The sequence below is a fragment of the Mastomys coucha genome, unplaced genomic scaffold (genome assembly GCF_008632895.1).
Source record: "Mastomys coucha isolate ucsf_1 unplaced genomic scaffold, UCSF_Mcou_1 pScaffold9, whole genome shotgun sequence".
Taxonomy (NCBI): Eukaryota; Metazoa; Chordata; class Mammalia; order Rodentia; family Muridae; genus Mastomys; species Mastomys coucha.
Genome location: NW_022196915.1, coordinates 7,036,116 through 7,059,779, shown reverse-complemented (window position 1 = coordinate 7,059,779; position 23,664 = coordinate 7,036,116). Strand labels below are relative to the sequence as shown.

The window sequence follows — 23,664 nt, the reverse complement described above, 5'->3', positions numbered from 1 at the left end:
CCTGCAGAATACTCCAAGGAAGACCTTCACTTCTGCTTCCCATATCCCTTCAGAGCTTAAAAACAAAAACAAAACCGTAACTTTGGGGCTGAGGATGCGCCTCCGTGGTAGAGCTTGTCTCTACCAAGCATGATGCCTTAGGTTTGATCGTCAGCAACAACGACTACTACAGAGTCAACCTTTATTTGACTGCCACACATGAGAACGCATGTCTGTAGACAATGGAGAGATGGCTCAGTGGCTGCTCATCCAGAAGATCCAGGCTTGACTCCCAGCACCTATTGGCAGCTCACCACAGTCTAACTTCAGTTCCAGGGGACAGACACCCTCTTCTGGCCTCCACAGGATCTAGGCATGCATGTTTTGGTTTTTTTGTTTTTTTTTCCCCCTGAGACAGGGTTTCTCTGTGTAGTCCTGGCTGTCCTGGAACTCACTCTGTAGACCAGGCTGGCCTCGAACTCAGAAATCTGCCTGCCACTGCCTCCCAAGTGCTAGGACTAAAGGCGTGTGCCACCACCTCCCGGCTCAGGCATGCATGTTGTGCAGAGACATACATGCAGGCAAACACTTATGCAAATAATAATAAAATAAAAATTTTAAAAATACACCTACACATGAATTCAAAAGCATATAAAATGTTATTTTTCTATGAGGACAGAAGCAACTCAAATTGAGTTGAGAATTGTTAATATTTTGGCAGTAAGATAAATCACCCTGGGCACATTTGGCAGTTCCTCTAAGTGCAACATCAACCAGCCCAGGCCAGAGGATGTTTGTTCCTATAGCCTTGGAGAAAACGGGCTACACCCAAACGAATCAGCACCCTTCCCTTAGCTTTTCACAGTTAGCATCTCATCCATCAACTCTTCTTACAGTTTTTGTTTTGTTTTTAAGCCACAGTGTCTAATGTGTTGCCCCGGTTGTCCTGGGCAAAAGCAATGCTTTAGCCTCTGCTACCAGAGTAGCTGGGACAAGTACAGGTACAAGCTGCTCTATCCAGCTTACACCAACATTTTTGGTGGAGTGTTAGAAGGCATCTCTTTTGGCAGTAGAACTTCTCAGAGAGCCTCTGCCCTGGGAGCTTTGTCACTTCCCTTGGCAGTCCATCTCCATTGCACCCTGCAGCAATGCCCAGGAGGGATCCAGAGGGCTCCCTTTGAGCTAAGCAGCCAGGGAAGAACAGCTCTGCTTCTCCACCCACTTCTTAATCATGTGGTGGGCAATAGCTAACTTGGGCGGCAGCAACAGTGGGGAAGCTTCACTCTGTTGCTGAGCAAAGGAGCCCTTTCTCCTCAGGGCTGTGGCCACCTCATCAAGACTGAACCAGGCGGCTGCCTCTAGTTCCTTCAAGTTCACCTGGATCTGAAAGACAAGGAAGGGGTGTAGGGTGGGGGTAAAGTTAGGAACTATAAAATATAAAATACTATGGCCAAAGTAAGAAAATTCACAGAAAACTGTGCAGTCTTAGGTGGTAACACCTGGGGCCAATGGCTAGGTTAAAATCAGTTCTAGATAATGTTCAGGAACTAAACAGATAAATGTAGTTTGAAATAGTTCTTAAAAAGATAAATTTTTAAAAATCCTACTTGTACAATAGTTCTAGGTTTTTGTTTTTGTTTTTTTTTTTTAATCCTTCTTGTCCACGGCTGATAGCATTTGTTAAGCCTGGATTCAGTCCCCAGTGTACACACACATAAAATCCTAAAGCACAGACACTTAAAATATTGAGTGGCAAGTCATGAGTGAGTGTGTCTGCATCAAGTATATAACCCTTCCAATTAAAAAGGAGCTGCAGGGTCAGCGGGATGGCTCAGTGGGTAAAGGCACTTGCTGCCAACCTGCGCTTGGTCCCCAGGACACACATGACCAGGGGAAAGAACAGACCCCCGCAGCTTGTCTTGGATGTCCACACACAAATACAGGGATTTTATTTTATTTTATTTTTTAAGAATCAACATTTATACAAATGCTATTCTCTTTAAAGGATAAAGGTTAATGATAACTGAAAGCAAGAAGCAAAGTAAACACAGATTGTCCCAGGAAGTGGAAGTAGATTAAAGAGCCCATAAAAACCAGAGGACAGAACAGACAAACTAGGCAGGACCTTCAGTGACTTCCATCTGTCAGACATGCCACAAACAAGCAAGGTGAATTTAGGTAAGACATCAAAGTCCCTGTCAACGAGAGGTTCCTATAGTTACGTATCACTAGTCCCCAACACCCCCAATTGATAGAGTTCCTTGGGTAGGAACTCTAATCCCCAAACCGTTAAGTAAGGTATGTATATGCATTCTATCTCTTTGTAAGGAACTGTTTAAAAAAACTGAAAAATACATCCCAGCATACATGGAGTTGGCACATAGATACACAACAAAAGAGTGAAGCTGGACCCTTTGTACCAACATCCAATGAAAAATGGATTAAAAATTAAATGTACATGTAGGAGTTGTGATACTGGACTGGGCACTGCCTTTTTTTTTTTTTTAAGATGTGGCTTTAAAAGCAAAGTCAGGAAAAGCTAAAGTAGACAGGGTAAGGTCAGAATAAAAACCTAGACAGCAAAGCAAGCACAAAACACAAAAGCACCAATAACGTGAGAGAAGCTTTGTAGAACAAATACAAAGAATGTCCAAAAATACATAAGGATCCCTTGCAGCTCAACAGCACAGATGGAATGTGCTGGAGCTCAGTGGTACCATGCACCTTTGAAGGTTCTGCGTCTAGTTCCTAGCATTGGAAAAAGGCAAAAACACTCTAACAAATGGCTCTTTTTTTTTTGTTTGTTTGTTTGTTTTTTTTCGAGACAGGGTTTCTCTGTGTAGCCCTGGCTGTCCTGGAACTCACTCTGTAGACCAGGCTGGCCTCGAACTCAGAAATCTGCCTGCCTCTGCCTCCCAAGTGCTGGGACTAAAGGCGTGCACCACCACTGCCCAGCTACAAATGGCTCTTAAAAGAGGAAATATTTTATAATGTTTGTTTTGTTTTTGAGACGGTTTCTCTGTAGATTCGCCAGTCCTAGAACTCCCTTTGTTATTAGACCAAGCTGGCCTTGAAGTCAGAAACCTGCCTGCCTCAGTACTTAGATTCATGGTGCACACCACACAGAGAAACCCTATCTCAAAAAGAGAGAGAGAGAGAGAGAGAGAGAGAGAGAGAGACAGACAGAGACAGAGACAGAGACGGAGAAGGAGAGGGAGAGGGAGAGGGAGAGGAAGGGAGAGGGAGAGAGAGAGAGAGAGAGAGAGAGAGAGAGAGAGAGAGAGAGAAGGGGGAGGGAGAGGAAGAGGAGGAGGAAGAAGAGAAGGAAAAATACATATGGCCAACAAATGTGTGACAAAGTACCAAGTGTCAGTGAAAGAATGGCCTCTATAGGCTCATAAGTTTCAATGTTTGGTTCCCCATTGGTGGAACTGTTTAGAAAGGATTAGGAGGCATGTCACTGGAGGGTGGGTCTTGAGGTTTCAAAGTCTAGGCCATTCCCAATTAGGGCTCGCTCTCTCTCTCTCTCTCTCTCTCTCTCTCTCTCTCTCTCTCTCTCTCTCTCTCTCTCTCTTTATGAATCAGATGTAATCCCTCAGCTACTACTTCCCCAGTGCCATGCGTATCTGCCTGCCTGTCTGCTGCCATTCTTCCTCTGATGATGGTAATGGACTCACCCTCTCAGACTGTTAAGTAAGCCCCTGATTAAATGCTTTCTTTTGGGAGCTGGAGAGATGGCTCAGTGGTTAAGACCACTGACTGCTATTCCAGAGGTCCTGAGTTCAAATCCCAGCAACCACATGGTGGCTCACAACCATCCGTAATGAGATCTGACGCCCTCTTCTGGTGCGTCTGAAGATAGCTACAGTGTACTTACATGTAATAAATAAATAAATCTTTAAAAAAATGCTTTCTTTTATAAGTTGTTTTTGTATCTCTTCACAATAGAAAAGTAACTAAATCAGATGACTACCATCAAAAAACAAGGCTGGGCATGGTGGCACATGCTTTTAATCCAAGCACCTGGGAGGCAGGGGTAGGTGGATCCTTGAGTTCAAGGCCAACCAGGTCTACAGGGCAAGTTCCAGGACAGCCAGGGCTATATAGAGAAACCCTGTCTCAAAGAAACAAACCAAAACAAACCAACCAAAGAAGCCTGGCATGATGGCACACACCTGTAATCCCAGCACTTGGGAAGTTGAAGCAGGAAGACCCTAAGTTTGAGGCAAGCCAGAATGACACAGTAAACTGAAGGCTAGCCTGAGCTACATATAGTAAGACCCTGGCTCAAAAATGAACAAATGGACAGCAAATGTTGGCAAGAACCTGAAAACAGGGGACTATAACACATTATTGGCCGAAATGTAAATTGGTGCAGCCACTATGGAGAACTATTGAAGTCACAATAAATAATAAATAAATAAGGTGACACACACTTTTAATCCCAGCATTGGGGAGGTAGAGGCAGGAGGATGTCTAGACATTGGAGGCCAGCCTGATCTACATGTTGAATTCCAGGCCAACCGGGGATACACAGTGAAATCCTCTCTCAAAATAGAACTTTAAAAAGTAGAACTATCATTTGATCCAGTGATCCCACTTCCAAGCCTATATCCAAGTGCACTGCAATATGGGACTCACAGGTATCTCTCTTATTCCTACTGTCAACTGCAACACAATTCACAATGCCCATGATATAAAAACAGCTGGAATGTCTGTTAGTGAAGGAAGTGTGACAGATACATATCATAAACTAGTACTGAGGACGATGTTGTTGTTGTGTTTGGAGAGGTTCTAATAATACCTCCAACTCGCTGTGTCAGTCAAAGCTGACCAGGAACTCCTGCATCTTCCTTCCTCTGCTTCCCAAGCACCAAGGTAACGGGTATTTGTTACTCTGGCTGGCATTACCACATTTTTTAAATGAAGGGAATTGTACATATTTATAATAAGGTGATGGGCCTGGAAGACATGCCAAGCAGAATAAGCCTGATGCACATTGTGCATGGTCTTTGCAGCAGGGGGACTCTAAAATAGTCAAACACGAAGAGAAGGGTGGAGTGCCTGTTCCCGAGGCAAGGAAAGAGGGGAATGGGGAAGTAGCGAATAAAGGATACAAAGTTTCACTCTACATAGTAAGTTCCAGAGGCCTGTACTTCTACAATTAGCAACATTGTGTCAAATACATTAAGCTACTGCTTTTGTTAAATGCTCTTAACACAGAGGAGGTGTGTGTGTGGGGGGGGGGGACCAGAAAATAATGCATGAACTACTGCTATGTTAAATGCTCTTAGCACAGAGCTAACGGGGGGGGGGGGCAGGAGGCACAGAAAGTAGTGGGTAAGCTTATGACAGTGATAGTAATGACTGATGGAAGGTTCCAGCTAGTAATGACTTATCAACGGTTCCTGATACATACTTATCTCCAAACCCAGCAGGTTAGATGCATTAGATGTCTATAGACACCTGTAGATATGTCTTAATAAAAAAACTAAAAAACCAAAATAGGGCCTCATGTAGTCTAGGCTGGCCCCAAAGTTCTGATCCCTTGCCTCCACCTCCCAAGTGTTGGGGCTGTAAGTGGGTATTGCCAGGCTGGGTTTATATGGTGCTGAAGACTGAACCCCTGGCTTTGTTTGTTATGCTAGCATTCTACCACCAAGCTACATACACCCCAGTCCATCAACAGACTCTGTGTTCCTTATACATCAACAAAGCAGCTGAAAGGGAAGTTGTTTCATAACTGACACATGATGATGATTATCTGTTTCCATTCTCAAATGCAAATTCCTTCAGGATCCTGATTATCTTCTATACCACCTCATAACCCAGGCATTACTCCTCAAGACAAGTGCTCAGGAAATACATGCTGCCGAACAAAGGGGACACAGCAGTACAAGGGGAAAGTACGACTTTACCTCTGTGTGCCCTGGTTTTACGGTTGCATGACAAGCGATCATGAGTGAGCTATTGGGAAAGGGCCAGTGCTGGGACGCAGAGTACTGGATGTTTTCCACTTCCAGGCCCACCTCTTCCGCAACTTCTCGCTGGACAGCCTCTTCCACGCTCTCACCTGCAAACGCTCAGATTAATTCCAGACAACCCTGGAGCAGGAAAACTGTATGTTATCTATCTGCATCCTGATAGCTCATGCTCCTGAGAGCATCCTGGGTCTCAGTTCCCAGCACCTAGATCCTGAGTACAGCCAAGTGCCCACGTCTAGTTATATTGGGTTAGTTATAATGCAGGGGAGTGTAGCAATGAGAGGTTAGTGCTGCCCTCGGCCATGTGACTCTGCTGCTTTTTGACATCTGTAGACTTTCCCCTGAAAAACTAAAGGAGAAAACAGTGTGAGGGAAAAATGTAAGTAACCATGAAGTTCAAGACTCAGGGAGAAGTACGCTAATGTCTGCAATTTGTTCATCAGAAAAATAAGATGGGCTGATGGCAGGGCAGAGAGAAAGATGCAGATAGGAGAGGAGTGAATTACAGAACTGAGGCAGTGGGTGTGGGGCACTCACTGTACAATTCTTCCAGCTACGCTGCATGTTTGAGATTGTGCCGCCTGTTACGTAGGAAACTTTATATAATTCCAGGATGCGTTTCTGGGACATGAGAGGGATGGATGCTTGTGATTCTAATATGGTGGCACTAAGGAGGGATGTGTGTTATCTTCCAGCGTCACTGGCAGCTCCTCCCCTAAACTCCTTACCTATGTCACAGAAGCCTGCCAGGGCAGAATATAAGCCCTTGGGAAAGGAGCTCTGGCGGGCAAGTAGGCAGCGGGCCCCATCTGACACCAGGGTGATCACTACGGGCGCCATCTAGGACAGAAGAGTGGAAGTTGACATGCTGGCACTTTGGGGCCTAGAGGGCAACAGGAATGGAGGATTGTGGGAGCCTTTTGAGCACACAGGCTTCCTTCCCCATGACAGAATAGCAGCAGCCTTCTTGGACTACTGTCCCCAATTTTCTGTCTCTTCTCTTTTTGTTTTACATAGCAAATTCTAGGAGAGCCAGGGTGACATAGAGACCCTCTTTCAAAAAGCGAAGAGAGAGAGAAAAAAATTGAGATTAATTAATTAATTAATTAATTATAGACAAGGTTTCTCTACATAGCCCTGGTTGTCCTGGAACTCACTATAGAGACCAGGGTGGCCTCGAACTCATGGAGACCCACCTGCTTCTGCCTCCCAGGTGCTGACCACAGTGTCTGGCTAATTTTCTTACTTTAAATGTATGAATGCTTTGCCTGCATGTGTGTGTGCGTGTGTGTGTGTGTGTGCACGATGTGCATGCCTGGTACCTGGGAGGCCAGAAGAGGGCATTTGATTCCTTGGAACAGAGGATTGCGAGCTGCCATGTGGTTGCTAGGAATCAAACCCCCAGGAAAGCAGCCAGTGCTCTTAACTTCTGAGCCGTCTCTCCAGCCCCTTGTTTTGTTTTTTTGTGAGAGTTCCTCATGTAGCCCAGGCTGCCTTCACCTCCCAAGTACTGGGATTGCAGGTATGGCCCCACCTGTGGATAATAGATGATTTTATTGGAGGGACACACTCGCTTGCTGCCCGCCATGTTCTTCTGGGTGGGCTGCCCACTTTTGCTGCAGAACTGATGGTTGTCATGCCAGCGGAGAAGAGCCTGAGCCTGCAGACACAAAGGTGGGTCTGGCTTTAGAGAAAGGAACCTAGCACAATTCCTGGGGGAATCTTTTTTCTAGCTTACTTACTTCAAAAACAAAAGTTTTTTAATTGGGCTAGTTTTTAATGGGGCTGGGAGGGTGGTACATGTGCCAAGGTGCATGGACGGGTCAGAAGAGAACTTTTCGGAGTTGGTTTCCCCCTCCACCTTTACAGAAACTATCCCAGGTCACCAGGCTTGTATGGCAAGCACCTTGACCTACTGGGCCATCTCACTGGTCTTAGCTCACTCACTTCATGTGGCTTTAAAGTATAAAATAAGGAAATGATCTAAATATATTTTCTTAGCATCAAAAATCTAAAAGGAAGCATATTTTATGTTTTTATTTTTATTTTTTTGGGGGGGCAGGAATCTACATCTTTACATATAATAGGAAGTAATCTATTGAGCTATATCCCTAGCCTAAAAGGTATTTTGAAATGCAGTATGAATTGTTTAAAACTTAATATACAACAAATACTCATATAAATATATACAATATATACACATACATAAATATAAAACAGAATATACAGTAACATAATACACCCATGAAACATGACCCAACTTAAAAAGGAAACATTTCAATTCCATTATAGTTAAGTATTCCTTTTATTCATCAATGAAGTTATGATTTTTTTTTAAAAATTGTGGTTGTTGTTGTTGTTGTGTGTGTGTGTGTGTGTGTGTGTGTGTGTGTGTAACTTTGGGAACCAGTTCTTGCCTTCTACCTTGATGACAGTCTTAGTGACTTTGCAGTATGCTCCATGTTAGTGGCCCCTGACCTCTCAGCTATTCCCTGCCTCTGCCTCAGATCTTGCCATGGACTACTGGGATTCCAGAGGCACAGTACAGCACCTAGCTTTTATGTGGGTCCCAGGATGGAACTCCAGCCAGGTTTGTGCAGCATCTGTTCACACACTGAGCCTTTCCCCAACTCAACTTGTGATTTTTCTTTCTTCAACTAAAAAAGTCTTAGGGGCTTCTGTTTAATTTAGAACAGGCAATCAAACATCAGAGCATCCAGGTATGGCGGTGCCTGTGTGTAGTTGCCTATTATCCCAGTACTGGGGCAATGGGCGTGCAAGGCTACCCTCAGCTATACAGTAAGTTGGAGGCCTGCCTTTAAAATGAAAACCAAACAAAACATTAAAAGCTGGTGTGATGATAAGTCTTGTTAACATGGTAGGATTTAGAATCCCCATGGAAACAAATCCTTGAACATATCCAAGAAAGATGATCTAGATTAGTCTAACTGAGCTGAGGAGGCCCACTGTGTGTCTGAGACCATTTCATGGCCTGGGGTCCTGCACGGAATAAAAAAGAGATAAAACCCTGTTTCAGAAAAGAATGTAAAAGTTAACAATAAAAATAAAAATTGAAATCTAAAGCTGTGAGATCAAGTTATTAAGGCAACGTAGAATACAACATAATGTCTATCATGCTGTGGAGTTAAAAAAATATTTATGAGGTTGCCTGGAGAGATGGCTGAGTGGTTAAGAGTGCTTATGCTCTTGCAGAAGACCCGAGTTCAGTTCCCAGCACTTTCCAATTGGCTGTTCACAATCACACATAAGGAGCCAGTGCCCTCCTCTTCCGGCCTCTGCAGACACCAGCACTCATATGCACATACCTGCACTCAGGCATACATGCACACATGATTAAAAATAAGACCCTTTGAAAACTTTTAGGAGACCAATAGACTCTGCTGCCATGTTCTTAGGAGGTAAACCTTCACAGCAGCTCTGCCAAAAGCAAAGCCAGGAACAGCGAGCGATCATTCACAGTACACTGCTGCCCTCTGTGATCCGTGAGAAGCCTCATGCCACCCCAAGATCGCAGGCACTCCCCACAGAACTGAGGAACCGAAACTACCGTGAACAGCAAGGAGGAGTCCGCCGAGCTCAGCTGGAAAACAGCCTGCCTCAGCTTGATGAAAGAGCCCCCGAGCTCTGCCTCCATTTCAGATTTCGGCAAGGAGACTAAAAAATTAGAAAAGAGAATGTAATTAAAGCGCCGACCAGCTTTGCCTCTGTGCAAGCCATCCATCAGAGCACTGCTCCCCAAACTTGCCCAAGAGACTCATCTAGGGAAATTACACACATGTTCCCAAGTTTCCACCTGGGGTGAGAAAGGGAGAGAGAGAGAGAGAGAGAGACAGAGACAGAGACAGAGAGACAGAGAGAGACAGAGAGACAGAGAGAGATAGAGAGAGACAGAGAGACAGAGAATGCATGTACAAGAATGTAAGAATGTGTGTTACATGGAATAGGTGCTCTGGGTCCCCACACCTGAATGTTGGAAGAGTAAAAACACTATAAACAAGTCCTGGGTGACTCTCAGGTTAGCTTGGGAAATGTAAGCACAGAATTTCTCCGGATCCTCTTTACAGTAGTCAAGCTGTAGAGCAGTGATACCTGTCCTTGGGAAAAGATACAATGGGGTCTAACTCATCCACCACCACACTTACACCCCAGATACTGAAAAGAGAAGGAGCGCATGGTAGGATCCATGAACCAGGGGTCAGCCAACTCTGTAGTGCAGAGATGAGGACCCAGAACTACTCCGCGGTAACATTTTTATGAAAAAGGATACCAGGATTTTGTTTTTGAGATAGAGTGTTGTGTAGCCAGCCTGGCCTCACGCTCTATGTAGCTGAGGATGATCTTGAACTTCTTATTCTCCTCTTTCACTTTTCAAGCTCTAGGACTGCAGGAATGTGCTACCCTGCCAAGCTTTTGCTCTCGTTTTGTCGTTTTGTTGTTTGGGGCTGGGGGGGAGTGTTGTTTTGGTTTGCTTTGGTTTTTTTTTTGAGAGGGGGACTCACGATATAGGCTAAGCTGGCCTAGAATTCAAAACTATTTGGCCTCAGCCTCTTCCAAGTACTGAGATTACATACTGCCATACTCAGTTTTAAAGACATGATTTTTAAAATATTTATTAAATAGTTAATATATAAAATATATAAACATATGGGGAATAATAAGCAAGTGTGCCCCCACCACTTGGAAAGAAGTCATTATGATGCCCTTGATTTTCATCCAGGTAAGGTAGTACATGTCCTTTATCCCAGCACATGGGAGGCTGAGCCAGAGGGCTGGACTGGAGGCTAGCCCTCTGGGCTACAGAGCAAGTTCTGAGCCATGGAACACTTCATAGTGATGATACTGGATAATAGTGTTCTTATATTCTTATTTAAGGAGGAAAGCTGATAATGTGCTTGTATGTGTGAAATTTTCCTTGAAATGACATTGTGCAAGACCCTGAAGCGTGAGAGCAGCAGGGGAGTGCCTATCGGAAGGCGGCACATACCACGGGGAGAGGAGGCACTCTTCAGACCTAGATCCAAAGCAAACCATGCTTCCTGCTGGTTGGAGCATCCAAGCAGCACCGAGTCTTCTATTCTTTGTGAATCCTGTCCGAACTTACCCAGCAGCCCTTCCAACTCTAAACAACAAGGAAGAAGAGGGAGAGAAAAAGTAAGACTAGGATCTTAGTCGCATGACCATGTGAGACCCACAAGGACTTCTGCTTAGAGTACACGGTTGCTCCCTCAGCATCCGCTGGGTGGGTTACAGAATACCACTCATATAACAAAAATTGCCAGTTCTCAAATCCCTTATATGAAACAAGGCAGTACTTGTCAATACTTTAAATAGTTATTGGTTGCTTAAAGTATCAAATAACAATGCAACTATGTATCCAACTGTTTTACACTATTTAGGGAATAATAACAAGGATAAAAATTGACCATATTTAGTATACCATAGATTTTTTTTAAAAAAAAAAATTTTTTTATTTACCCTCAACTCGATGATTGCAGGACTTTTTTTTTCCCTGCTACTGAGACTGAATCCACTTGAGGTAGTGGAGGTCTCAAAAAGAATAGCCCTCATTGCCGGGCAGTAGTGGCGCACACCTTTAATCCCAGCACTTGGGAGGCAGAGGCAGGTGGATTTCTGAGTTCGAGGCCAGCCTGGCCTACAGAGTGAGTTCCAGGATAGCCAGGGCAACACAGAGAAACCCTGCCTCAAAAGACCGAAAAAAAAAAAAAAAAAAAAAAAAAAAAAAAAAAAAGAATAGCCCTCATGGGCTGGAGAGATGGCTCAGTGGTTAAGAGCACTGACTGCTCTTCCAGAGGTCCTAAGTTCAATTTCCAGCAACCACATAGTGGCTCACAACCATCTGTAATGAGATCTGATGCCCTCTTCTAGTGTGTCTGAAGACAGCTACAGTGTACTCATATAAATAAAATAAATAAATCTTTATTAAAAAAAAAAAAGAATAGCCCTCGTAAACTCCTATGTTTGATGATTGGTCCCTAGTTAGTTGGACTGTTTGGGAAGGAGGTGTGGCCTTGCTGATGGAGGTGTTATTACTGTGTGGAGAGTGAGTGTGCACTAGGGCTCTGTGGTATCCAAAGCCCACACTGTTTCCAGGGTCTTCTCTGCCTTCTGCTCTCAAGATTTAAGTTCTCAGCTGCTGCTCCAGTGCCATGCCTGTCTGCCTGCTGCCATGTTCCCTGCCACAATACTCTCCTCCCTCTGACATGGTAAGTCCAAATATACTCCTTCTTCTGGAAGTTGCCTTGGCCATGTGTTTTATCACAGCAACAGAAAAGCAACCAAGACGCTTATGTGTGCTTGTCAAGTGCTCTCCACTGACTCACACTCCCCAGCAGTCGGGGCTGTAAAGTGTACTCAATTCACACTCGAGTCTCAAAGATAAAACCCCCAGATCTCTAGATGCATGTACTGAAAGGGGTCTCAAAAGTAATTTATATTCAAAGTTGACAGAATTGGGTTATGATGCAAATCTTAAACTATGTAACTGTGCAGTTCCCTGCTGCTAGAAATTACTAGCCCAAGGCAAGGCTTGGTAAAGCTGCTATGGAAAGAGTCACCAAGTCATTTAGAGTCTATAATGTAGTCTGCTGTGACTACGCAAATGCTATTGTAGCATAAACACGGCTGGACACAGTATGTCCAGGAACAAGTGTGGCTGTGTTACGATACAATTTTATTGGCAAAATGGGCAGCAAGCTTTGGAACAGCAGCTCCATGGACCTCTGTTTTAAGGCACTCATGGTTCAAGTCACCACCAAGAATATCTAGCAATTCAAGTTCATATAATGAGTTATCAATGAGCAGAAATGGTTATGTAAGCTTGAGGATCAAGAGCTGCTTGAAAAATCTGAACTCTAAAATGCAAGGATATTTCCCACCTGGTGGCAGAAGACTCACCTACTCCACTGGTCCACTTTGACCTTACCTGCTCGGCTAAGCCGGGGCACCAGGTATCGATGTCCTGATGCCTGGAGCAAAGGATCCAGGTCATGAAAAAGGTAAAACACTCCCGTCTGCTGAGCCTTTCTGCAGGCCTCATCATCTTCCTTCAGTTCAAATAAGTATCTGTGTTTGGGAAATAAGCCATTGGAAGACCATACTTAGGCTAGTGCGATGACTCAGCATGTGAAAGGTGCTTGTTGTCCAGCCTGAGAACCTGAGTTCAGTCTCCAGAACCCACATGGTGGAAGGAGACAACCAGCCCCCTCACGTTATACTCTGACCTCTTCATGCATGCCGTGAACATATCTAGAGCCCAAGTTAAATAAACAAGCAAACATAAATAAATCACACTTGGTTGTTTATCTGTCATTCATCTGGGGATATTCTTAACTCTCCTGCAGTCCTGCATATATATATATATATGTATATATGTATATATATATATATGCATGTATGTATGCATGTATATACGTATTACAAAACTGGGGCCTGAACCCAGGGGACATGGACATGCTAGGCTATCTCTCTAACATTGAGCTATGTGATCAATTATTTTTCACCTTTTATCTTTAAGTTGCCCTGGCTGGTCTTGAACTCACTCTGTAGTCCAGCAAGGCCTTGAATATAATCCTCCTGCCTCAGCTTCTAGTGTAGCCATGATTACGTGTGCCATCATGCCAAGCTACATTCATTTATTTTCATCCCAGTCTGCTCCCAAACTGAGGTGCTACAGGAAAGTGCACTCTGCTCTCCATCCTGTGCTCCAGTCCATCCCTCTGCGTGTCACTGCACCATTTGTTCATTGTCTGTCTCCCGAAGCCAACCGTGATCTGTGCAAGCACAGGGTCTGCCATTCTTGGCTTTCATCTCTGTAATTAGTGTAATGAATGGCTTAGCTCAATACCTATCTATTGACTTGAACTTCAAGGGCAATAAATACTGAATTAAACCCTAAGGAACTTTGCCAGTGTTACACAGTTTGCAGGCAGTGGATTGAAAGGAAAATGAGTACAATGATAAAAATCTCAGTACAGAAGGGCCACAGATGGGAGCAGTCTATGCTGCTGCAGAGCGCACTTTTAGGAATTCTCATTGATTCTAGGGAAGATGAGGCACACATTGACATCGGTGCACCCTTGTTCAGACGTGAACTCCTTTAGCTTCTTAAGTGTACCACAGAGACCACTGGGAAAGCCCATTCTTGACTGACCTAATTCATAGTGATAATATTTTCAGTAGCCAAAATAAAAATGTGGACTAAGGAAACTTTCTGGACAGGACATGGTGGTACACGCCTTTAATCCCAGCACTCGGGAGACAGAAGCAGGAGATCCCTGTGAGTTCTGAGACATTGAGGGCTATGTAGAGAGACACTGTCAGAAAAGAAGAAAGAGGAGGAGGAGGAAGAGGAAGAGGAAAGGAGGAAGAGGAGGAGGGAGGGAGAAGAGGAGGAAGAAGAGGAAGAGGAAGAAGAAGAAAGAAAACTTACTCTTTTCTCAAAAAGAGATAATAATGACTCAAGTTCTAGGCTTCTCTAGTAGCTTCACTTGGGGTTGTGGGAGTGTGTCCACCAGCTTTACAAACTGAACCAGAGTCCTTAAGAACCACCAGTGACTAAATGTGCATTATCTCGGGGGCTTATTTATTAACTTTTTTTTTGTGTGTGTGCTTTTTAAAACCGTAAAACCAGGGCTGGAGAGATGGCTCAGCGGTTAAGAGCACTGGCTGCTCTTCCAGAGGTCCTGAGTTCAATTCCCAGCAACCACATACATGGCTGTTCACAACCATCTGTATGGGACCCGATGCCCTCTTCTGGCGTGCCTGAAGACAGCTATAGTGTACTCATGTACATTAAATAAATAAATAAATATTTAAAAAAATAACAAACAAAAGCCTGGCAGTGGTGGCACATGCCTTTAATCCCAGCACTTAGGAGGCAGAGGCAGGCGGATTTCTGAGTTCGAGGCCAGTCTGGTCTACAGAGTGAGTTCCAGGACAGCCAGGGCTATACAGAGAAACCCTGTCTCAAAAAACAATAAAAACAAAAAATGAAAAACAAAAACAAACAAACAAACAAAACCCAACCAAACAAAAAACCTAAAGCCAAACTAAGGATGAATCTCAGTGGTAGAGCACTTGTCTTGCATGTGAAAGGCCTGGATTTGATCCCAGCACAGGACAAAAAAATTGAGCCCTAAAACAGCCTCTCAAGTTTATGCCATACTTTGATAAGTGGGAAATGTGTTTTACAGTTGTTTTCTGTAAGATCTGGAAACATCTGTAAAAGCAACAAGCAGAGTCGGTACAACATGAAAACACCGCGTCACTGGTAAAAGAGTCTCAGTGAGCTCTTCAGAGACAGAGACAAAAGAAACCTGATCTTTTAGGACCTGTGATATTTTAGAACTTATTTGAAGTGACTGTGGCCTCCTGGAGTCAAGTCAGTGTATGTCAAAGGGGAGACAAGTGTCACTCCAAATGATAGACACACTGCTGCCTCCGAAGGCAGTGAGGAGCAGGACAGTCTGTGCTTTGCCCTAATTACCCATAAAAGCAAAACCCTAATGTGAAGGTCTTCAACCGACGGCCTTACTGGACTTGGGGAAACCTAAAAGTTCACACACTCTTCCCAGGAAAGGGCTCGTTCAGTTTTCCCTTTCACTATAGTACCATGGAAGCCGCTAGACTGACTGCCACGGCTGAAGGGAGTTATTTTTAAGCTTCATCTGACTTTTCTTAGAAGAATAAAATAAAAAAGTCACTCTTTAAAAAACTAAGAAAACACTATAATTATTAGTTTTTTTTTTAAAAAGGGAAACCATTGATAATCCTACTAATCAGGGAAAGTCCCTGTTTGGATTTTTGGAATCATCTAAAGAGTGATATGTATCAATATACACATATATGCACAGAATAATATGCACAGAATAATATGCACAGAATAATATGCGGGTGGAGATGGAACCAGTCATATCTACTCATTTGTAGCCTTTTGTTATTGTCATTATCTCTTTAAAGGCTTATCTATTTTTATTTATGTGAATCTGTGTTTTGCCTGCATGTATGTGTGTATCATGTGGACTCCTAGTGCCTCTGGAACCAGAAGAGGGTGTGGGGTGCCTTGGAACTGGAGCTAAAAATGGTTGTGAGCTACCCTGAAGGCACTGGGAACTGAATCTGGGTCTTCTGCAGGGCAGCAGGTACTCTTAACTACTGAGCCTTTGTTCCAGCCATCTCCCCCCCAACCCCACGTTCTACCTTTCACTGAAGTCTATCTCTTTTGAGAAAGGGAGGGTCTTGGAGTCATCCTTGCTATTTCAGGAAGCAAAACTACATTATTCAATATAGTTTTAAATTGTGTTTGTTAAAAATCCCACTAAACCGTCTCCCTTCCTGTGCTTGCATCTAATATTTCAATGAAATATTCGTGAAGCACTGTTTCATGCCACAAGACACCACAAAGTAAAGTGGGCAGTGGTGGCGCACTCCTTTAATCCCAGCACTTGGGAGGCAGAGGCAGGTGGATTTCTGAGTTCGAGGACAGCCTGGTCTACAGAGTGAGTTCCAGGACAGCCAGGGCTATACAGAGAAACCCTGTCTCGAAAAAGCCAAAAAAAAGAAAAAAGAAAAAGAAAGAAAGAAAGAAAGAAAGAAAGAAAGAAAAGTCCAAGTCTTAGCTGGGTGTGGTGATACCCACAGGCAGTCTCCTCGCTTGAGAGGCTAGTGCAGAGGAACAAGTGTTCAAGCCATCCTGAACTACATGGTAAGACCCCACCTCAAAAAACAAGTAGGAGACAAGAGGATGCCTGGGGCTTGCTGGCTAGCCAGTCATGGAGCTCTAGGTTTAGTGAGACATCCCATCTCAAAAAATAAAGTGGGGGACTAAAGAAATGGTTCTGTAGTTAAGAGGACTGGCTGCTCATTCAGAGGACCTGGGTTCAGTTCACAGTACCTACGTGGCAACTCACGACTATTTATGTGAGTTCCAGAGGACCTAACTCCCTCTTCTGTGGATACTGTGCAGACAAAGTACACAAACACATGCAGGCCAAATAAGGGGGAGAAATGATTGAGGAAGACATCTGGTCAACTTCTGCCTCCATCTGCATATGCACCTCTATCTACATACATTCACCCTTCTCCACATGGGTTGCCATAAATATGTTCACACATGAGAAAAATACACCTTGACCCCCATCTCAAAACAAAAACAGTAACAATAACAATAACAAAAAAGAACAGTCTCTTTTTTTGAGAGAGAATGTTTCATATAACCTGGGGCGACCTCAAATTCTCTATGTAGATAAGAATGATCTTGTATTCCAGATCCCCCTGCCTCAGTCATCTACAGGTGTGCATCACCACTCTTGGGCAAAAGGACAATGTTTTATTTGAATAGAGCTTATAGTCAAGAGTATGAAACATTTTACATATTTTTAAATTTAGTACTGAATAGCTTTCAATTGTAAATAATATACACTGGATGTTATTTTGTGTAATTTTTATCCCATACATTTAATTCTTAATATGGGGCTTTTAAGAGTTTACATTTTAGTATTTAATAGGCCAAAAATAATCAGACTGGTCAGAACTCACCGCGCCTTAGTGACATAGGTTGACAGCAGCCTGTAGCACTCAAACGATTTCCTCCTGAAGAATGTTCCGCAATACAGAGACATTGTTGGGTTCCTAGAGAAAAACAGAGGGTTTTTGTTTGGTTGGCTTTTTTGTTTGTTTGTTTGTTTGTTTTGACAAAAGTATGCATTTAAAATAATAAATCAACAAGAGAATTATAGTTTAAGCCTAGACGGAATCACTTTGCAATATCAGGAAATAGCAAAATAAAAGAGCAACAACAGAACAAGACTCAGGCTTTGACTTTGTTTTTTAAGATAGTGTCTCATTATGTAGCCCTCATAGGGAGAGGCCTTTTGCCTGCCTCTCCTCCTGAGTGCTGGGATTTTAGATGTGCAAAACCACCCCTGGCCTTCAAGGCATCTTATCACTAAACAGGATCTCAAATTCCCAGTGACAGGGTTTCTCTGTATAGACCAGGCTGACCTTGAACTCACAGAGATCCACCTGTTTCTGCCTCCCAAGAGCTGGGATCAAGGTGTGCGCCACCACACCCAGCTCCAGTGCTTATTTTCTAATATACTAAACTGAAACCTGTTCTGCTCATAGCTAGTTAGTTGAGAGAATCAGCTAGTTAAACATAAGTAGTGTGCTTCCTCCTTCATGCTGTGAAGCAGGTACTGGGAGGCCAGTTGCAAAGATAACCATCTCTCTCTCCTCCCTGGTTCCTAAGTAGGGCCATGCCTGGGTCTTAACAATATAGTATAAGTGGAAATGGTGTGTGTCTCTTCTTGGACAAAGCAATTAGCAGTGAATATGGCTTCTCCACTTCCTGGAAGACTCCAGTGGAAAAGGCAGAGCCATTAGATGGAATAGCTTGGACCCTTGACTCACAAAGCTTCCCGCCAACCAAAACTCTTCTGCATCGGACTATTTGTAAGAAATGAACTTTGAACATATTGGTTAGGGGAGGAAGTAGGGTCATAGGGAGGGCTTGTACTATATTAAGAAGTTAAAAATAGCTGTATGGTGGAAGTGGTGGTGACAGAGGAACATACCTTTAATCTCAGCACTCCAGAGGCAGAAGTGGGGACAACTAGGGCTTCACAAAGAAACCCTGTCTTGAAAACCCAAAAAGAACCTAAACGTTTTTTATTTATTATTTTTATTTTGGTTCTGGGGGTTGAGTGCAGATGCAAACCATGCAGCCTACCACTGAGCTCTACCCCTAATCTCCTGAGTACTGAAATTTATTATGGCCAATGGCATTAGCATAATAGAATAAATGACAATTCTGAGATGTGTTCAGACTCCTGAATCCAAGTTTCTCATCCATGAAAAACAACATTCCAGGATGATGGGATGGCTCAGCAGGGAAAGGTCAATGCCTGACAACCCAAGTTCAGCCGCCAGGACCCACATGGTGGAAGTGAAGAGACAATTCCACAAGTTGTCTTTTGACCTCTACGAATGGACCATAGCATGCACACATAGACACAAAGTAAATAAATTTAAAGTGTAATAAAAAATTAAAAATCCAACATCTCTTAGAGAATGAAGTATGAGAAAAATAGTGTAGCTCAGTGGTTCTCAATCTGTGGGTGATATTTACATTATCACTCATAAAATTACAGTTATGAAGCAGCAATGAAATAGTTTTATGGTTGGGGGTCACCACAACATGAGGAACTATATTAAAGGGTCACAGTACCAGGAAGGTTGAGAACCACTGATGTAGATTTAAAAAAAAATTAAAATCATGGCCATTACGAAAACATTTCAGTAGACAGCTATGCAGATTCACAGGAATCCATGTTAGTTTCTATTTTTGTAGTATATTCTTTCTCTCAAAAATCCACTTTCAGGATTGTGTTTATCTGACTCTTTGTTTTTACATTCCCAAGGCCTCACACATCTGAATGCTACCCATCCATATCCCAAGGAAGTTTTCTACCACTGAGCTACATCCCCAGCCCAGAGTTTCTTTTAAAACTATGTATCAGTGTGTGTTGCCTTCCCTGTGCAAGGTAACTTTCATATTAGTAAAGAAATTCCACTCAGAAAGTTAAGCCATTAGTACAATTAAACAAACAACCACCTTTCAACTGTGCCCAAGGGAAGCAAGCTCTGACACGAGCCTACTGAGAAACGTTTATAGTTGAGGCCTGCTTCTTGGTTGCACAGTTATGAGTCACTGATGACTAACCCTTGAATAGTTTTGCTTACAATCTATGACCTAGGCAAGGGTAAGATATATTTAGCAAATGAGAGTAAACAAAATATTAGGGACTGATGTTATACAAGGTCGCTTAACAAACAAAAATACACAATATGAATCATGTTCACAGAAGGCAGGATGTGCTATGTGGGTTATGAAGCACTCTGAGATGGTATTAAAGGTGTAATTTTAATTATATGTGGTTAAGTATTAATACTTAATAATAGTATGTGTTTAAGGTCAATTTTACTATCTCATATATAAGTCAGAAATGTACATTGTTCCAATATCTTAAGGTTATTTAGGAGTAACTATTAATGTGTTAAACTTTCTTTTAATAAAAATTCTACTTCTAAGAATTTATCCTAGGGAGGATAAATTTAAGAATATCAATAAAGCCAGGCGGTGGTGGCGCATGCCTTTAATCCCAGCACTTGGGAGGCAGAGGCAGGCGGATTTCTGAGTTCGAGGCCAGCCTGGTCTACAGAGTGAGTTCCAGGACAGCCAGGGCTACAGAGAAACCCTGTCTCTAAAAACAAACAAAAAAAAAGAATATTAATAAAAAAAAAATTGTAGGGGGTGGAGGTGACTCAGCATTTGAAGCACTGGGTGCTCTTCCAGAGGACCTAATCTGTTCCCAGCACCCAGATGGCAGCTCACAACTCCAGTTACTCCAGTCCCACAGGATTCAATGCTTGCTTCTGGCCTCTGCAGGCATCCGGCACACATGTGGTACATAGACATGCACAGACATAAAATAATAAAGTTTTAAAAATCATGATAACGGGAGCCAGCAAGGTAGCTCAGCCCACTAAAAGCACTTGCTCTGCAAACCTGATGACCTGAATTTGGTTCCTGGGACCCATGGTGGAAGGAGAGAGCTGACTCCCCGAAGGTGTCCACCGGCCTCCATGTGCATACTATGGCACACTTGCATCTACACGCACATGCATCACACACACACAATAATAATAAAACGTTTAGTGGGGATTGGGATGTGGCTTGAGGATGTGGCTCAGTTGTAGATTACTCGCCTAATATGCATGGGGCTCAAGGTTTAATCTTCAGCAGTCCCCCCCCCCAATTATGATTAAACACAATAATAAACAGCTTATAAATTTAGAATGATCTGTGTAGTAGCAGGAAAGAGTATTCATAGTGTATTATTAAAAAAGAAATGCCCATAAGGCGATGGGGAGATGCTGGTTGAAGGGCACACAGTTTCACTTGGACAGGATATGTAAGTTCTGCAGATTTGTAGCACTGATGGTCACCGTATACACTGGAAAGACACTTGAAAACTAAGAGACCTTAAATGCGCTTACTGCAACAAACAGCTAGAAATACATAAGGTGATAGATACAATATTAGCTTGATTTACTTAATAATATATACAAATACCAAAATATTATACTGTACACTATATATATATATATTATCAATTTACTGTTACTATTGTTGCTTTTTAAGATGAGTCTGGCCTAGAACTCACAAGGTAGCCTAGGCTGGCCTTGAACTAGAGGCAATCCTCCTATATCAGTCCCTACATGCTGAGAGAACACACATACCCGGTACTATACCTGGCTTTATTCACCAATTATATATTCAGCTAGACAGGGGGAAAAGACAAGTGATATCTGATTGGTCACCATTACCTAATTCATTTATAATCAAGAGACCAGATAAACATTCCAGCATACCTAAATTGATTTTTGTTTTGTTTTGTTTTGTTTTGTTATTTTGGGATTGGATCTTTGCTTAGGTGGGCTAGGCTGGCCTTGAATCCTGGCATCCTCCTGCCTCTGACTCTAGAGTGCTGTGATTACAAGTGTACAACACTTCACTCATATGGAGCTATGTGGATTTGTTACTGTTGGGTTGTTCTTGTTTGTTTGTTTTCTCACATAACTCAAGCTGGCCTTGAACCCTGATCCTCCTGCTATTTACTGCCTATTGAATGCTGGGATTATAGTTAGGCTTTTATACTTTTCAGTTGACTAGAAGTACACAGATTATAGACAGTAGCTAGTTTAAGAGAAAGAGATGATGATGAAAGTTAAGTGGGGCACGTGCAATTAAACTGTTCATTTGTACACTTAAATGTGTGTGTGTGTGTGTGTGTGTGTGTGTGTGTGTGTGTATGATGTGTGAGAGAGAGGCTGTAGGTGCACACATGCCACAGGGTGTGTGTTCAGGTCAGAGAACACCCTCAGGTGTTGGTCCTCACCCTCCACCTTATTTTCAGACACGATGTCTGTGTTCATCACTGTGTACACCAGGCTGGTTAGCCTGTAAGCTTCCAGAGAGTTACAGATATGTACTATTGCACCCCGCTTTACATAGGTCCCGGGGAATCATACTCAGCAAGCTCCTCAGCTGCTGAACCACCTTCCCAGCCCGAACTAACATTTATTCATTTATTTTTACTGATTTTAAATTTCATTTATTTATTTATTTACTTATTTATTTACTTTTGAGACAAGGTATCACTCTGTAACCCAGGGGGGCCTCAGACTCACAGCGACTGTTTTGCTTCAGCAGGAGGGCTTATAGGCTATCTTTAACGTTTTAAGCACATGCATATATATTTAAATACAGTAATGTATAACAAAACCAGTAGTTTCTGGGACTAACGGCTAAAGGAGGTTATTTCTAGGCTACTGGAATTCCTCTGGTGAGGCTAATGGGTCCTGGGAACTGGGCTGTAACTACTCACTACTTTTGTATGGCTGTATGGCTACCTGGTTTTTTGCCCAGTATCTGCTACCAAATTGATTTTAGCCAGCTGTAGATTATTATGGCCTGAAAACTGGGCAATTTTGTCAAACAGCATCCTCACACTCCGTGCTCCTGGTGTGTGTGTGTGTGTTTATGTGTGTACAAAGAATTATAGATGAGATGAAAGGTAACGTTGTTTTTACTCAAAACTAATAAATGCCAAGGCAGGATCCTTATGAACTAACAGCTTCTGTGACATCCACACACACATATTTCTCATTCTGTTCATAATTCCAGGAGGAATGACTTATAAGGCGTAAAGCGTGACCGTGTATTCATCCTGAATCTTCACTGGTGCCCAGGGAGCATCCAGTCCACCGTGGCCTTCGATGGGCTGGGAACGCTGGAAGCTGATGAGCCGCTCTGATTGCAGACTTCACGGTCTCCGTGCCCTGGTTTATATGAAAAGCTTTATGGTTTACTTCTAAAAGATCCCACCACCACTTAAAAATTTAAGAGAAAACGTGAGATACTGGAAATTTCCATTTTGAAATACCTCTTCAAAAACATTTCAGAAAATATTAAGAGGTACTCAACGTTGAGTACAAAATGGTCCGGTTTCTCGAGGTTAGAAAGATTTAAGTTAAAAATGTCAAACTCTGTAAACCGAGAGCGTCTGCCGAGTTTTGACTATGGCTCCTTACTACATCGTGGTTGCACTTAGAACAGGTTTCGTTTCCTGTACTCACTCTGAGTTCTTTTCGAGGTGCCTTCTATGCCCCAATGGTCGGCAAACCCCTGGAAACTCCAAATGTTTAAGTTCAAATGGTTTCTCTTTTCCCTTCCCAGTGGAATTGATACTTTTGCCACTCCTCCCAGAATCCTCCTAAAGATGCATTCTGGGAAATGTTATTTAATCGCTACAGTGCGACAAAAACTATAATCGGCTCACAGCAGGGGGTGGGAGGTGGGGAACCTGCCACACTTCCCAGTATTCTCCGAGAGATTGCCGATGCCTTCTGGGAATTGTAGTTCAATTTTTTTTCAGACAGGGAACTGTGACCTTGGCTTGCAAATGAAAACCACCACAACCAAATAGCTTTCACAGTTTCCAGATCTTCTGGGCTAGAGGTGTTATTTAGATGTTGCTTAGCTGAATTAATGAGCTCCAGGTTCAGTGGGAGACCCTGCCTCAATAAACAGAGGGGA

At 43.0% G+C, this 23,664-nt stretch overlaps 1 protein-coding gene across 4 annotated transcripts; it reads right to left on the bottom strand.

Moving 5' to 3' along the window:
• Positions 1 to 619: 619 nt before the first annotated feature.
• Positions 620 to 23,406, bottom strand: Nudt13 (nudix hydrolase 13). Of its 4 annotated transcripts, none has more exons than XM_031362374.1 (10): positions 23,012 to 23,406; positions 22,784 to 22,907; positions 17,541 to 17,633; positions 12,928 to 13,067; positions 10,969 to 11,103; positions 9,532 to 9,638; positions 7,498 to 7,623; positions 6,692 to 6,803; positions 5,898 to 6,052; positions 620 to 1,362 (listed from the first exon to the last, which is right to left on the bottom strand). In XM_031362374.1, exons 2-10 carry the CDS (start codon positions 22,792 to 22,794, stop codon positions 1,162 to 1,164), a joined length of 1,080 nt encoding a protein of 359 aa, XP_031218234.1. In that variant the 5' UTR covers positions 22,795 to 22,907; positions 23,012 to 23,406; the 3' UTR covers positions 620 to 1,161. The 4 variants fall into 4 exon arrangements, with proteins under 4 accessions (XP_031218234.1, XP_031218235.1, XP_031218236.1 ...); XM_031362375.1 differs by having other exon boundaries at positions 23,205 to 23,406; XM_031362376.1 differs by lacking the exon at positions 22,784 to 22,907 and having other exon boundaries at positions 23,205 to 23,406.
• Between the last annotated feature and the right edge of the window lie 258 nt (positions 23,407 to 23,664).